This window comes from Polyodon spathula, chromosome 7, assembly GCF_017654505.1.
Source record: "Polyodon spathula isolate WHYD16114869_AA chromosome 7, ASM1765450v1, whole genome shotgun sequence".
NCBI classification, from domain to species: Eukaryota; Metazoa; Chordata; class Actinopteri; order Acipenseriformes; family Polyodontidae; genus Polyodon; species Polyodon spathula.
In genome coordinates, this window is record NC_054540.1 from 12,068,225 (window position 1) to 12,084,074 (window position 15,850).

The 15,850-nt window shown below is 38.0% G+C and overlaps 1 protein-coding gene across 5 annotated transcripts in view; it reads left to right on the forward strand.

Annotated features, from left to right (window-relative positions):
• Window positions 1–15,850, forward strand: part of LOC121318165 (myotubularin-related protein 5-like) — a 64,799-nt gene that overhangs the window by 16,475 nt on the left and 32,474 nt on the right. For 4 of the 5 annotated variants that reach the window (XM_041254551.1, XM_041254555.1, XM_041254552.1 and 1 more), the window contains exons 2-10: window positions 6,431–6,516; window positions 6,806–6,943; window positions 7,323–7,442; window positions 7,586–7,696; window positions 10,660–10,689; window positions 11,564–11,669; window positions 12,282–12,414; window positions 13,087–13,195; window positions 14,646–14,759. In XM_041254551.1, coding sequence (XP_041110485.1) covers window positions 6,431–6,516; window positions 6,806–6,943; window positions 7,323–7,442; window positions 7,586–7,696; window positions 10,660–10,689; window positions 11,564–11,669; window positions 12,282–12,414; window positions 13,087–13,195; window positions 14,646–14,759 — 947 coding nt within the window. The remainder of the gene's footprint in view (window positions 1–6,430; window positions 6,517–6,805; window positions 6,944–7,322; window positions 7,443–7,585; window positions 7,697–10,659; window positions 10,690–11,563; window positions 11,670–12,281; window positions 12,415–13,086; window positions 13,196–14,645; window positions 14,760–15,850) is intronic. The other variant, XM_041254554.1, reaches the window with a different exon arrangement.

Genomic DNA, 15,850 nt, shown 5'->3' on the forward strand with positions numbered 1-15,850 from the left:
TTCAGTTTTGAAAATACACATTCCCGTACTAACGTGTTTGCTACTGTAGCTGAAGCTACAACTTTTAACCCTTTGCAGTCCATTTATGCAGCGCTTGACAGGCGCGTCAGGTCCAGTTTGTTTTCATGCGCGCTGTTTATTTTACACACACTGTTTAAATTTTCACAAAGTAAAACAGGTTTAAAAGGCATTGAATCGAAAAAGGACACTCAGTACAGTATCTACAGCCAAGCCCCACCCCTTGTTCACTGTGTTTTTCACATTCCTCTTTATAGACGTGCATACTGTTAAGTCCTCTCCTGATCACTGGTTTTATCACCAAACTCCTCAATAATGTGGTCCAAGTCATTATTTTATTACTATAACATCTCAAAAAGCTCTGCAAATGTCAGTGATATTCTTTGAGCGCTGGATGCAGAAGCAGCTACCTCCTTTGTTATGTCTGTGTTATCTCTGTAGTGGATGGGGTGATACGCCCCCCTTTTTTTTGGTTTCATTCGGTTCCTATCGTTCTCACTCGGCCATTGAAAAGTTTTCTTGGCTTTTTCTGGAGAAAAAACGACTAGAGACCTGTGCTTTACATCTTTTTGATGATGTTGGACAGGGTCCGACATCGGACTGGAAAGGGAAAATTTTAACGTCGGACCTTAGGACCGCAAAGGGTTATATCCAGTTAAGAATTAATTATGTTGTGATCCATGGGTCAGGCAGGCTTAGTAATCATACAGTGTCTTTAGGTAGGTTGGTTGGATTTGTTCTATGTACCTCGTGATGAATCAGTATTATGAAGGCAACTACAACTCCATAAAATCTGGTAGCTTTTATACAGTAGCTGGTAAACCAACTTGCAGCTGATGACATTATTTTGATTATGGCATTATACCCCCTCAGATGCCATCCTTGCATTTCATCACTAAAGATCCTCTGCATGGGGAAACTGATTCTACAAACCAGCCTTAACAGAAACAACATAAAACACTCAAGTAATTCTAGCTGTCTTATTCAGTGTCTCTATTGGGGTTATTTAGCATCCCTATAAGTGTTTGTAAGCCTACTGCCACTTTTAACAAGTAATATCTTGTAAACCATTGAGATGCTGTCTACTTATAGAAACTGGCAACATCTAACAATAGATTAAAGTGACTTAGGTAGGCCTAAATATGTATAAGATGCTTTATATTGCTAAAGCAAGGCGATCAACAAGGAATTTAAAGCATGTGCAGAACGGCAGGTCTTTACATTCACAACATTTTTAGTGGCCGCAAAAGTCCCACTTTACGGCAGCTAAACACGGTTTGCGCGTGCAAAACAGTGATTTTAGGCGCAGCATGGGTGTTTTGCAGCTGCAAATCACTTTGCACATATCCTTACATCAGCCCCATAGTGTTTAAATTGGAGAGTAAATTGCTCAATGACCCAAAACCTTATGTGGAGAGCTGGTTGCTAATACACATGCTTACTGTATATGTAGAGGTTTGCAGGTTACATACATGAATCAGGCGTCGGCAACCTCAACGTAACCTGGGGCCGCTATGGCGGCCCACAAAACGACTTCTGGGCTGCCACCATCAAAACTGAACAATTGTTAACTCAATTGTCAGGTTGTAATACCTGCGCAATACCAACAAACTTACAGAAACACACTGGGCAAAACATAGAGTACAATTATACTGTGTTTACTTCAAAAAACGGAACTCTTTAAACAAAGTTTATAAAATTACTGCTGTACCGCTGCTATTGTCTTTTCAGTCAACAATCTTAAACAACACAGAATTCACTATGTAAAACAACACAGAATTCAAACAGTGTGTATCTGCAACAGCAAAGATAAATAACTGTTTAAATGGGTTTCATTTACATTTCCTAGCTGCCCATTACTTCTGTGTTTCTCAAAGAAAAAAAAACTAGTGGATTTGCACCAAAAGCAGCCATAACACACAAATGAGGGTTAATCTGTTCCCATTTAACATTACATGCAGTTATTACATTTTGCTCCAATCAAGGAAAAAAAAAAAACATTTCTCTTAAATTAAAACAAACAATTTATTTAATTTGGTCAGCTTCACCTCTGTCGTTCCGCTGGCTCGGCACTTAGCATACAGTTACTGCATAAGCATTGATTACGTACTTCCACGTGACTTTGGCTGCGTGTCTTGGAACTGTTGCCTAACAACCACTGACAGTCTGTGTGTGGTGTGAGAATCACTCCAGCAACAACAACACAGAAGCTGGCTGCACAAGTGCCAATGTGGCAGATCTAATTAATATTTTTTTTTAAATGTAATACACTGATAAGGAAACTCAGAGGGGCCTCCACCAAACCTCAAATGGGCTGCCATTTCTGTGTGGGTTGGGGGTTTCCAAGACACTTTAATGTTGTTTTTGTATTTTTTAAAACTTTTTCATGTCTTTCCAACAAAAAAAAAAAAAAATGTAACTGACCCATTGGTCTTGTCATCATCAAGCTTGGATGATAGTTACAAAGACATTCGCATCTCTGTTTTATTTATTTTTAAAAATACAATCTGGCACAGCCATCGTAGCCATTTTTGTGAGAGGAAACTGACCACTGTACCCATTAGAAGAGACATTCAAGAATCCGGAATGCTTTTATATAATTTGATTTATGCCTGGTACTCTAGTGCCAAAAGGTCTTAAATTCATGGGCATGAAGTTAAGGTCGTGAGGGGCCAGGCAATGTTGCCTTCATTGGGCGTGAAGACTTAGGGGCACCAAAGCAGTTCTAGGGGGCAAAGGCAAAACATAAATGCAACCCTAGGGCACCAAGGCGATTTCATACTCCTTCATAAAACAACAAAAAAGAAATATGGAGAGCCAATTATGTTGATAACATTTTAATTCAAACAAACACAAATAATACTCCTTTCACACAGACGAGTTATGACGGCTCAGAACCGGCACTGATGTGGCATTTTGGTCTGTGTGAGTTGCCTATACCGTCACAAAGCCGTCATGTCTTATGCCATCTCTGAATCACGAGGTTGATTCAGAGCCGACACTCAACTGTCTCAGCTCCTGTGTGAAATGGTATGCTGGCACCAAAGCACTATTGTGGGTGTGGATTGAAAGTCAGCATCCCACGTGACTGCATGTATATCAAATGTATTGGGTATTTTTGTCATCAGTGTTGCATGCTTAGAAGTGAGTCAGTCAGAGGCAGAAGTGGGATTTGAACAGGTGATCTTTTGGTTACAAGCCCTGGACTTTAACCACTGGACCACACTGCTTCCTTTTATATACAGTGCCTTGCAAAAATATTCAGACCCCTGACCAATTCTCTCATATTACCGAATTACAAATGGTACATTGAAATTTTGTTCTGTTTGATATTGTAGTTTTAAACACTGAAACTCAGAATCAGTTATTGTAAGGTAACATTGGTTTTATGTTGGGAAATATTTTTAAGAAAAATAAAAAACTGAAATATCTTGCAAGTATTCAACACCTGTGCTGTGAAGCTCCCAGTTTGCACCGATGAAAGAAATTGCCATAACGAGGAAAATGAAGACCAAAGAGCATTCTACAGAAGTTAGAGAGAAAGTAATACAAATGCATAGATTAGGGAAAGGGTACAAAATAATATCCAAGTGTTTGGATATCCCAGTGAGCACAGCTGGATCAATAATCAGGAAGTGGAAGCTGCATCACACCACCCAGGCACTGCCAAGAAAAGGCCGTCCCTCAAAACTCAGCGCTCAAACAAGAAGGAGACTTGTGAGAGAAGCCACAGAGAGGCCAATAAACACTTTGAAGGAGCTACAGAGTTCAGTGGCTGGGAATGGAGAAATGGTGGACAAGTCAACCATATCAAGAGCTCTGCATAACACTGGCCTGTATGGGAGGGTGGCAAGAAAGAAGCAGTTACTCAAAAAGTACCATCTGAAAGCACATCTGGAGTTTACCAGAAAGCATGAGAGTGACCCAGCTGCGATGTGGGAAAAGGTTTTGTGGTCAGATGAGACCAAGATGGAGCTTTTTGGCCAAAACTCAAAGCGCTGTGTGTGGCGCAAACCTAACACTACCCATGCCTCAAGACACACCATCCCTACAGTTTAGTATGGTGGTGGCAGCATCATGCTGTGGGGATGCTTCTCATTAGCAGGGACTGGGCATCTTGTTACAATTGAAAGAAGAATGGATGGAGCAAAATACAGGAAAATACTGCAATAGAATCTGCTTCAGTCTGCTAAAAAACTGAAGCTTGGGAGGAAATTCACCTTTCAGCAGGACAATGATCCCAAGCACAAGGCCAAAGCAACATTGGAGTGACTCAAGAACAAAAAGGTGAATATCCTACAGTGGCCCAGTCAAAGTCCTGATCTCAGTCCCATTGAGAATCTGTGGCACTATTTGAAAATTGTGGTCCACAAGCGTCGTCCAACCAACCTGAACAACCTGGAGCAAATCTGCCAAGAAGAATGGGCCAAAATCACTCCAACACTGTGTGCAAAGCTAGTACGTACCTACCCCAAAAGACTTAAAGCTGTTATTGCAGCAAAAGGTGGCTCTACCAAATATTAATGTGTGGGGGTTGAATACTTATGCAAGCAAGATATTTCAGTTTTTTATTTTTCTTAAATATTTTCCAACATGTGTAAAACAAGTGTTTTAAAAAAAAATATCGAACAGAATGATATTTCAATGTACCATTTGTAATTCAGTAATATGAGAGAATTGGTCAGGGGTGTGAATACTTTTGCAAGTGTGTGTGTGTGTGTGTGTGTGTGTGTGTGTGTGTGTGTAGCTATCTATCTGTATCTGTCTCTCTTTTTTTTTCTAAACAAATTTATTTATTTATTTTAAGTAGCTTACTGTGGCAGGCTGGCCCGAGCGGTGACGTCAGACCCGGAAGAAACACACAGCACTGCGAGTGAAATGAAAGCACTGCTTGCGCGGTTTAATAAATGAACAAAATAAAAAGGTTAAACAAACGAAAAACACTATACACACAACAAACGGCACTTTGGCTGAAATAAATAGACAGAGAGTAGACGAACACTAAACAAACAAGATGTATCGTGCTGATCTAGGTCAGCATGGATAGCAATTGTTCACATTTTTTTTTTTCTCCTCTCCTGTTCTCCACTCTTGAACACTCAACCCAGAGTGAGTGAAGCATTCGCCCTTTTATGCAGCTCTGCCGAGATTGGATTGCTAATCAAGCATTCAATTGATATCTCAGTACAGCTGCACGTGAACTACTTTGTGCACTTCCCGTTCTTCCATACAAATACCCCTTTTACCCCGTTAAGTGATTGTACCATCCTCGTGTCCGCCCCCTAGGAACCCCCGGTCATAGACGGCAATGACATGGATTCTAACCTGCAATCTCCAGGCTATAGGGCGCATCCTGCACTCCATGCGGACTGCCTTTACCGGATGCGCAATTTGGTAGCCCCAATCTGGATATGTCTTAACTAGACTACATTACACACATGTTTCTTTCCAAAACCAGAAATGAATATAATAAATAATAATTTGATATGCAAATCACAATTTTGTTCTAAAGAACTTTGAAATTAAATGTGAATTTAGCATTCAGGGTCCATGCGTATTTATAAGAGCTTTAAATATTACATACAGTGTCTATAGAAAGTCTACACCCACTTGAACTTTTTTCACATTTTGTTATGTCAGTGCCTCAGAGTTTCATGCATTTAAATGCGCCGTTACTGGGTGCACCACTCCGGAGCCCTGCTGTAAGTTTTTGAGAGGCATTGCGGCAAGCAGTTTTTGGCACTGCGTCAATTGCCGCTGGTGCCGTCAGTTATGTCGCGCCCTGCTGTAGAGAGAAATGTTGGTGCTTAGCTCATTAATCTGTTAAGACACACATTTTTGTCATAGATGTCACCCCACATCCAAGCATGTTATAATCATTTTTACCAGTGTTTTAAAGTGCTGTCAAAAACTCATAAACTCAAAATAATTTCCAAACCCTTGCCAGAATTTTCATCTTAACAAAATATTTTCAATGATAGATTTATTATTTTTTATAAATTCTGATACCTTAGGAACCCTGGGGTAAACTAAAGGGATTTTGTTTCACAATTTAATATTCATTATTGAATCTATAGTTCTGGCAAGTTTGCAAAGGGCTTGACTATGTCTGTACTAAGTTTGGTGCAGTTTAGTTACACAGCTTAGAAGGGATGCTGGAAATCGAATATGGCCGCTACCCATAGACCACTAAGCGAACTGAACATAGCTGATGGAAGCTACAAAGGTGTTAAAATAGACCCCATTGGGTTCTGTATGTGTCATGCCTTTTTGAAAGGTGCAGGCAATTTCTTACCCTTTTAGTATCTGAGTGGCAGACCAGACAACAACGTGGTGGTATTACCAAACGTAACGCCTAGTTTGTTTCTTCCACTACTCTGATATTCTTTTTTTGTTTGTTTGTTTTCTGCAGGGAGTAGTGATGGTCAAGGCCGGATTCTCCAGCGCTTTCCTGAGAAAGACTGGGAGGATAACCCTTTTCCCCAGGGAATTGAACTGGTGAGTAAACACACAACTCTGAGTTTCAATGGAGATGCATGGTTTATTATAAACTAAGGGTTGCTATTTATTTAGATTCTTGACAATAGCTACAATCTGAATTCCCATTCTGGGCAAAAAGTTGACTCCAAACAACTCTGATGCACACAGAGGATCATATTTAATAAAAGAAGACCATGTTAGGATTTACTGCATTAGTGTAGTGCATTTGTCAAATATTTCATACTGCCCTGAACAAACCCTTCATCACTGTAATTTTCTGCACTTTTACATTTTTCTATTCTTTTAGTTTTGTCAGCCCAGCGGATGGCAGCTGTTCACCGAGAGGCAACCACCAACTTTTTTTGTAGCAGTTCTGACCGATATTAACTCTGAGCGCCATTACTGTGCCTGTTTCACTTTCTGGGAAGCATTAGAAGACTCACAGGTATATAAATGTGGTTTTTAAAGCTTAACAGTCTGTATTCTAAAATATGTAATAACAATATGTCTAGGTGGTAGACATATTGTCTTGGATGTTTTCAAATCAAGTACCAAATGGCCTGAGAAGAGTCAACATATGATCGGAAAGTGTTGATTTCAAGCATGCCCAGCCTTGCTACTTGGCTGATGTAGAATCTTTGTTGCTTTTGCCTGTTTGCATCCAATTGTTTTGGCTGTGTTTACAAAGTGACTACTGAGACGATTTCAAGAGTGACATTTCTGGAATGATTTGTAAATTACATTCTTTACAGTCATGCACTAGCCTTGCTTTTCTCTACAAAATGATCAGATTTCCAACTGATATCTGGCTACCTTTTTTTCAGCCCCTGAAGAGCCTCTCTGGTGAAGATGATGAGGATTCTGGTGTTATCCAGCAAGCCCAGATGTTTGCTCCAAAGAGCTTGGTATTGGTATCTCGGCTGGACCACACAGAAGTCTTCAGGGTATGCACATTTTTCTAATACATAGCCTTTATTTTAAAATGGTCTATAGCTTGGTTAGGTTACATAGTAGGCTAAGTATTTCATTAAACAGAAAAGTTTTTTATTAATATTTTTTATTTTTCTTTAATATTTGTCCTCCTTAGAACTGTCTGGGCCTGATCTACACAGTACACTTAGAGGGTCTGAAAGTGCCATTGGAGACATTGATTGGAAACCTACTGACATGCTTCATACCCATTGCTGGAGGATCCCAGGTTAGAGAAGTAGATGCATGCCAATAGATTGCAGTAGTACATGTTGTTTGTCTCAGAGTCAAACAAATTAAAAGAGCTATATTTTTCTCTTTTGTATCTCTGTCTTCTGTCAGTGTCTGGTGACTGTCTGCAATTGTACACTGCTTATTATGGGACCTTACCCCTTATATTTTTTTTTTATTTGCTTTGATGCAGTAGTAGCAGGTGTGTCAAGTTTACTATCCAGGCGAAAAGCTCTTTTTCTTTTTTTAGCTGAAGTTAAGTAAATCAACTTCTAAAACTTCCTGTATTCTAAAAAATCTTTACAAAAAAAACAATCCACCAATTAAAGACTAGTTTTTCCATATAAAATCTTGTAAAATTATTCTACTTTGTAATCACTGACATTGTATAACCTTGTTTTAACAGAAGCATTTACAATAAATGGCTAGTTTAATAATTTCTAAAGTAGATCCTACAAACACTGGTTACTTTTTGTTTTTTAAATAACCCTTTAAGGGCTCCTGTATTGTGTTTTGTGAGATGAAACAAGTTTCGGATTGCAGCAAGATGTTAAGCAGTAAGATTAAGTTAGGAATTTCACTGGTTTATATGTAATCTTTAAAGCTCTTATAAATGCACATGGGCCCTGAATGCTAAATTCACATTTAATTACAAAGTTCTTTAGAACAAAACTGCATAATTTGCATATCAAATTATTATATATTCATTTCTGGTTTTGGAAAGAAACCTGTGTGTAATGTAGTCTAGTTGAGACATATCCAGATTGGGGCTCCCGAGTTGATGGTTCGCGTGGAGTGCAGGATGCACCCTATGGCCTGGACGTCGCCAGCTTGTCCAGGCTATTCCATAGCTGACTGTGGATGGGAGCTCACAGGGGGTGGCACACAATTGGCCGAGCGCCGCATGGGTTGGGGAGGGCTTAGGTCGGCCAGGGTGTCCTTGATCCTGTGGTCTGGCCGGCCACCTGCGAGCTTGCCTGTAACTGCCCAGAGCTGCGTTGTCCTCCAACGCTGTAGCTCTGAGGTGACAGCATGTGGAGCCTGCAGTTTTTTAAGAAGCAGGCGGCTAACGGCACACGCTTCAGAGGACATCGTGTGTTTGTCTTCGCCCCTCCCAAGTCAGCACAGGGGTGGTAGCAGTGAGCTGAGCCTAAAAATAATTCTGAGAGAAAATAAAAATACATTCTAAATTGGGAGAAAATAATAAAAAAAATATATATTTGCAGACAACTAAATAAAATAAATTAATTAATTAATAATAATAATTATTTGCAGATATGCATATCTGATCCTGTGTGTTTCATATGTGTGATTCCACTGTTCGTAGTTTTAATTTAGTACCTCAGAATCTTGCCTGTGACTGGCTTCTGGGCTGCTTTCAGGTAACTATCTTTCAGCAGCAACACCTGTTCATACAAAGAGATGTTTGAATAGATGGGATGTAATGTTGCTTTAATCCTAGTTTTTTTTTTTTTTTTTTTTTTTTTAAATGTGTTTATTTATTATGATATTAAATTATAGTAGTAGAACAATATTTGACACTTTTTCTTGATAGCCTCTGCTAAGAGGAAATATTCATTTTAAATTGAATTTGGTTAGTCATTGTTGGAAGTTGTGAAGTCATATAACCTGCTTTGTGGTGATAAACAAAACCAGTATTTTATTATCTATGGTTAATTTTAGTACTTGCCATTATACAATAGACTGTATATTCATCTACATAAATGGACTGCGGATTCTAAGCCTAAAAATAACTCGCAGCTGGAGTTTTGGCTCCTGTGGATAGAGAGGATGGAACATATGGTTATGTTGTAAAGGGAAGGAGAGAGCAATATATATTTTAGCAGGTGGCTGATGGAAACAATACCCCCAACAGTAATAATTCTATGACTCTGCAGATATGCGTCAGGGTTTTGGTCACCTGGTTGGTGTTATAAAGATAAAGCCATTTTTAACAGCGCAGTAAAGTTACAGTTCAGAAAGATTATTGTTTTTAATTTCAGTGTTAATTGTAGTGCATCCCCTATTGTTGGAAGAACAATAAAATCATGATTTGATCATATACTGCAATGCATCTTGGCATCTTTGGTGGCATTTAATACTCTTTCCAAAATAATCCCTGCCAAGCTGGCTGTGTGCGTGTCCTATTCAGATACAAGCTGAGCTTCCCATCACTGGACCTTAACAACTGTCTCTGTTAAAAGTGTACCCCTTTGACAGCCTCCTTGATCTCAATTGCCTGGTGTGTCAATTTCTGTGGATGGGTGGGTCATTTCAGTACTCATTCCAACAAATACATGGATTAGACTGTCTTATCACATGCTGGCATATATTTTACACTGCAAATTTCCAGTAGTTTCTTTCAGGTAAAGGAAGTATATTTATACCCCACTTTTGTAGTGAATTTCTCAGGCGTTTACTGACATACAAGAACTATAGGGGCAATTTATTTCAGGTAATCATCTTATACCAAATTACCTAAATCAGATATATCCTTAACGTGGTGAATTATTTTCCTGATTTGCATCTATTCATTGATTCCATTTACAAACGATAGCTTGTTAAAAAAAAAAAATAATAATAATAATAATAATAATAAAATAATAATAATTGATCTAGACTCCAGTGACACAGGAAAAACCGTTCATGACTCAGATTTAACTGCAGGGTTAATGTATTTTAACACTGGACATGTATATTCTGTAAATTCAGCCTTTATACAATACATTCTTCAATATGGGTTTGCTGTTTGAGGGCCATTCATCAAATCTTGCCAATCTGAACAGTAAAGGATGCTCCAAAAAATAGAGAAGGATGTTGGAATTCTTTAGCAGCTTGTTAGGGGTGCAGTGTTAGAATTACTACAGATGTTTTTTTTTCTTCTGTAATTCTGTAATTCTGTAAGTTTCTCTGTAACCTGTCTCTAATTTCCTGTGGTGTCTCTGTTTGTTGCTAACCTAGCCTGGCATGGATGAGAGAGAGGAAAGCTTGGTATGCCTGTTTTTTATTTACATTTCCTTATCCTAATTTAATTGGTTCTGATTTCAGGACTGTTCTTTTTCCTGTCTTGTTTATTCTTTAACCCTATGTCAGGTTCATGGGGATTTCTTAAATCATAAACACTAGCTTAATAGTTAACAATTTTATAAACAGAATTTCTATTGGATATAAGGGTAATTACAGACAAGTGTGACTGCTCCTGGAATAACAGAACCTGCAATAAATACCTTACCGATTGGGAGTTGTGCAGCGAGTCATGTAGTTGCAACAATATTGCCACCATTGCACGATCACTTGCAAAAGATTAACATCACTTGCAGTTAAAATCGGATATCTGAGTGAGGCATTAATTCGAGGACGGCGTTAATTTGAAGTAATACGTTATATACTTCAGTGTAAGGGCTTTTTTATAGTCTCAATGTGTGTAAATTTCACTTTGTTGGAGAGCTAACTTCATCATTAAAAAATGCACTGGAGCATAGCAAATAGTTGGGACTCCATCAAAAAGGTGTGTGTGTGTGTGTATATATATATATATATATATATATATATATATATATATATAATATATATATATATATATATATATATATATATTGCTAGATTCAGTAAACAAAATCTACCACTGCATACATTCTTTGTAGCATTCCACTGAATTAAGCTGAATTTCCTTTTCTACTCGGTATTTAACGCATGTAAGACATGTAGCGTTATGCTTTCTCAGTAACAATATTCTGATACTAGTTTTATTTCCATACAGTAGTTTATAGTCTAACATTTGCAAATAGAATATTCCTATTCTGTCTGTATTTTAAACATCATTTTGTTGAAGTGGAAGCTTGACTGCAATTGTTTCTGTTTCTAGAGAACCGTAACACTGGGGGCAGGTGATCGGCAAGTGATCCAGACACCCATTAACGATTCACTGCCTGTAAGTGGCTGTAGTGTTGCACTACTCTTTAAACAGTTAGGTAAGTGCTTTTAAAATATATTTGAGTGCATTCTTTATGATTTACAGTACATCCCATAGCCAGACTAAGGAAGGGGAAGGGAAGGGGAGAGGGGTGGCAGTCGGGTTAGCAGATTTTAAACAAGCAAACAGACAAAGACTTGAGCAGCTCATTATTCTAATTAGATGTGGCAGCCTTACTGATTACTAATTACATTTTATAGAAAGCCTACAATTTGTTTTTCTTTAGTTAGATTGAATACAGTATCAGACTTGACAAAATAACTCTTAATTCATGTCAAAATGTTTGTCTAAATTGCTGCTTAAAAAGCCTTTATTTATCTGTGCTGCGGTTATAGGACTGTATACTACCCTAGGCGTCCTCATTGTAAACACAGATCACATCACCACCATTCAGTTACTGTAGGCAGGTATATATAGGTAAGCTGGTAGAAGCATGAGGGGAAGCGTGCATGGCACCTACTGACACTCTACCTGACCTTACCCTCTCCAGCAAATAGTATAAAAGGACTAGAACCAAAATTCTATAGCGAATACACTCTTATTACCATTACTGTATGCATGCTACACATTTTGATGTTTTGTCTTACTGTTTCTCTTATTCTTTTTGTAGGAATCATAAACGTGCTGTACCTGTTCTGTGCTGCTCTTACTGAACACAAGATCCTTTTTTTGTCCAGTAGTTACCAACGGCTCACAGATGCATGTCGAGCTCTTCTATCCATCATGTTTCCACTTAAGTACTGGTAAGGTGGGATTTCAGGTGAATCCCATTGCTGTATGCTGAGGCATTAGAAAAATATGTAGGAGTATATTTAAGGCAGTCTGTTTCTTGCTAGTCTTGTGTCTGTTTTGTTGTGTAATGTTTGGTAAAAGCTGCTAGTGCAGCCTGGGAACCACTTTTTCCAGAATCCAGTTTAATTCTGTAGTGGAAAATAAATTGAAATGAAGAAACTTTTAAATCTTTTTAATCAGATTTGCAAAATTAAGAATGTGAATGTGAAAAGTCTAAATCAGTGTACCTCCAAATGTTGTTAAAGTTAATAAGAAAATGGCTACTAGCTTGCAGTTTGCAAAGTGATAAAGTTATTTGTGAAACTAGCCCCAGAACATTACAACTTTGTTTTGTTGAAAGTACCTGAAAGCACAAAGACTGCTAGAGGCCGAAAATGAGGAATACTATTGCTATTGCTCTACACAAACATGCATTGACAACCGTTTAAACAACCTATTCATCCTGAAAGTAGATTTGATGACACCGTAAAACAGGCTAAAAAGACTAATGCAGTAAACACACTCAAAGTAAATAGCTGTAACCCTAACCATTGTTGGCTTATATTTAAAGGAGAACTGAGGACTGACGTGTTACTCAGTGGTACTTTCAGTACCATTTATTGTCTCACTTCTACCTCTTTCAGTTTCACGTACATCCCAATCCTGCCAGGTAAACTTTTGGAGGTACTGTGCACCCCAACACCATTCATCATTGGAGTCAGTTCCTTCTTTCGTTCAGAGACACAGGAACTGGTCAGTGGTCTTTTTTTCTTTGAAATACAATTGTGGTTGAGTAATGCGTTCCTGTAGCAGTCCTACCAGCAAGTTAATGACCTGAAATGCTCCAATGTGATTTTCTGAGGCACTTTTACTGTACTAATAGAGGACTGGGTCTGATGTGCTGTGGGTCTCTAACAATTATTTTTTATCAAAGCATGTTTGTATTAATTACAGAATTGTCTGAACAGTGATCTTGGTTCACCTCATTTCAATTTGGAGCGGGTTGTTAGATGTTTTGTTTCTTAATTGCACAGAACAACGGCAGTCTATTAGATCCTTAATGTCACATGTTTTCAGATAAGTTGAGCCAGACCTAAAGCTGTTCAAAATAATTTCCTTGGCACATTTGAGAGATGTCGATCAAAACTAATGTTTGAAGTAATAACATAAGACAAGTAATTAAGGCGTGATGACATAATAGTAAAATTTTGTACTTGGAAGCTGGACAACGTAGAATTATCTTGTACAGCAGTGGAAGTCCACTGGTGCATTTGTGGCGAGATACCAAGTATGGACTGGGGTGGGTCACATTGCACGACTCTAGGGTAAATGAGGGGCAAAGCTACTGACTAGGAGTATGCCTTGTCTGTCACTTTTTATTGGGTGCCTGTGTTGGTAGAGTGTCTTCTGACCTTACCCTTTCCAACAAAATGTTATAAAAATGAAACGTCTGCACTTTGCACTTTTTGCACGGTATGCACATTGTGTTTTAGCCTGTTATTAATAAGTACAGCCTGTTATTTTTCACTGAATTTAGCGTTGGTACGCTTTTCTTCCTTGGTGTGCAGATCTGTTCTTTGGCGTGTTACCTCTGTATTTATGGAGACTGACGCACCTGTTAGGTACTGTCTGTTGGACATTGTTTTTAAGGCCCATTGAAAACTTACTTTTTCATAAAATAAGTATCCTATCATAATACAGTATAAAAACGCTGCACTGCAGGAGCTCCCAGTTAATGCAGTTCACTTATAGGTCATTATTGAATCATACTAGCTAAATATACTATCCACAGTGTAATTTCAGTGTTACTGTACATGTCAAGAACAATACAGGGCTTTCTCATTAATGGGTAATGAATTCAGTCATGGTTTGGCCACATTGACAGTAAATTGTACATGGACTGCACTAAATTACTGCCCTCTGTATTTCACAATTATGATGTTTTTTGTCCTAGTCGGATAGAACTGTTTTCCCTTAATTTTAAATAATGTCTGCCAGGTTTTATTTTTTATATTTTTTTTGTTTGCAGAAAATAAATAAATACTTTGCATAAATCAATTATAAAACAATATTATAACAGCAATCCAGAATGCGTTTTTTGTCACCATTTCCTCTTCAAGTATTATTATTACAGTAATAACATCTGCTGCTCTGATCCTTAATTGCATTGTTGTACTGAATGTTTTGTTTGTTTTCTTTTAAGTTGGATGTAATTATAGCAGACCTTGATGGAGGGACAGTGACCATTCCAGAGTGTATCCACATCTCATTGCTACCTGACCCTCTATTACATCAGACTCAGACTGTACTGTCCATGGTAACTAAATCTTTAACTCCTATATGACTTCTGAGGCCATACAGCATGAATGACATTATGCGCAGTGCCTAGTTAGATATCAAATTTCCATTGTTAAATCAAAATTTATTTGTATATTTATTGGATATATTGAAAATGTGATCTGCTGTAGGCTACCTGTAATTTCAAAATGGGGTATTTATAATTGAAGATCAAAGTGTAGTAATTTATGTTATGTGATCTGATTCTGCAATGCTGTTCATTATGCCACGCTTTGTTATGGTAATTACAGTATATATGAGATATAGGGCTGTCAGTTAAGCCTCAAAATAGCAATCGATTAATCGGGCACACAGAATATAACCATTCTAATAAATATTGATGATTGTACCGCTCATACATTTTAGCTCCATTCCTCTCCCCCTGACATGGTTATTTTAATATCATTGCTGTGAAGTAAAAGCTTGTGCCCAACAGTTGAATGCAAGGGGTAATTACGCCTTGATAGCGTCAGGAGAAAAAAAAAAAACATTCGCAACAAACCTAAAGCATGTTTAACATACTACAGGGGTGTTAGTAGAATATATATATATAGATATAGATATAGATATATATAGATTCCAAACAGATTACAGTATTTAGGAATGTATTTAGGAATGTAATCCTATATAAGACACAAGTTAATGTGTCTCTTTTTTTTATTCCGTGACAGCAGCATCACATATTGCATCTTGTTTATACTATATCATCTAACCTGTGTGAAACACACAATGCGGAAATCCCTGCCTAAATTATTATTATTATTATTATTATTATTATTATTACAACAGTTCATTTTGAAACTCCAAAGACACGCAAACTATATACAGTCAGTGTTCAATGTGCACAATTTAATTACAGGCTCTTTGCCAGGAATACAAGCCTGTCATCCTGCTTTGGATCCAAAGCGGTGCGGTTTATTGTTGTTTACATTGAATACACTAAGGGCCGTGTACGTAGGATGGGACCAGCAAATCAGATGCTAGTTAACACGAGCAGGAAAAGAGCACGCCCACTGCATGTCTGGCAGAAGTACTGTAAATAGCAAGGCAGGGCGTTTGATGAATTTTCGT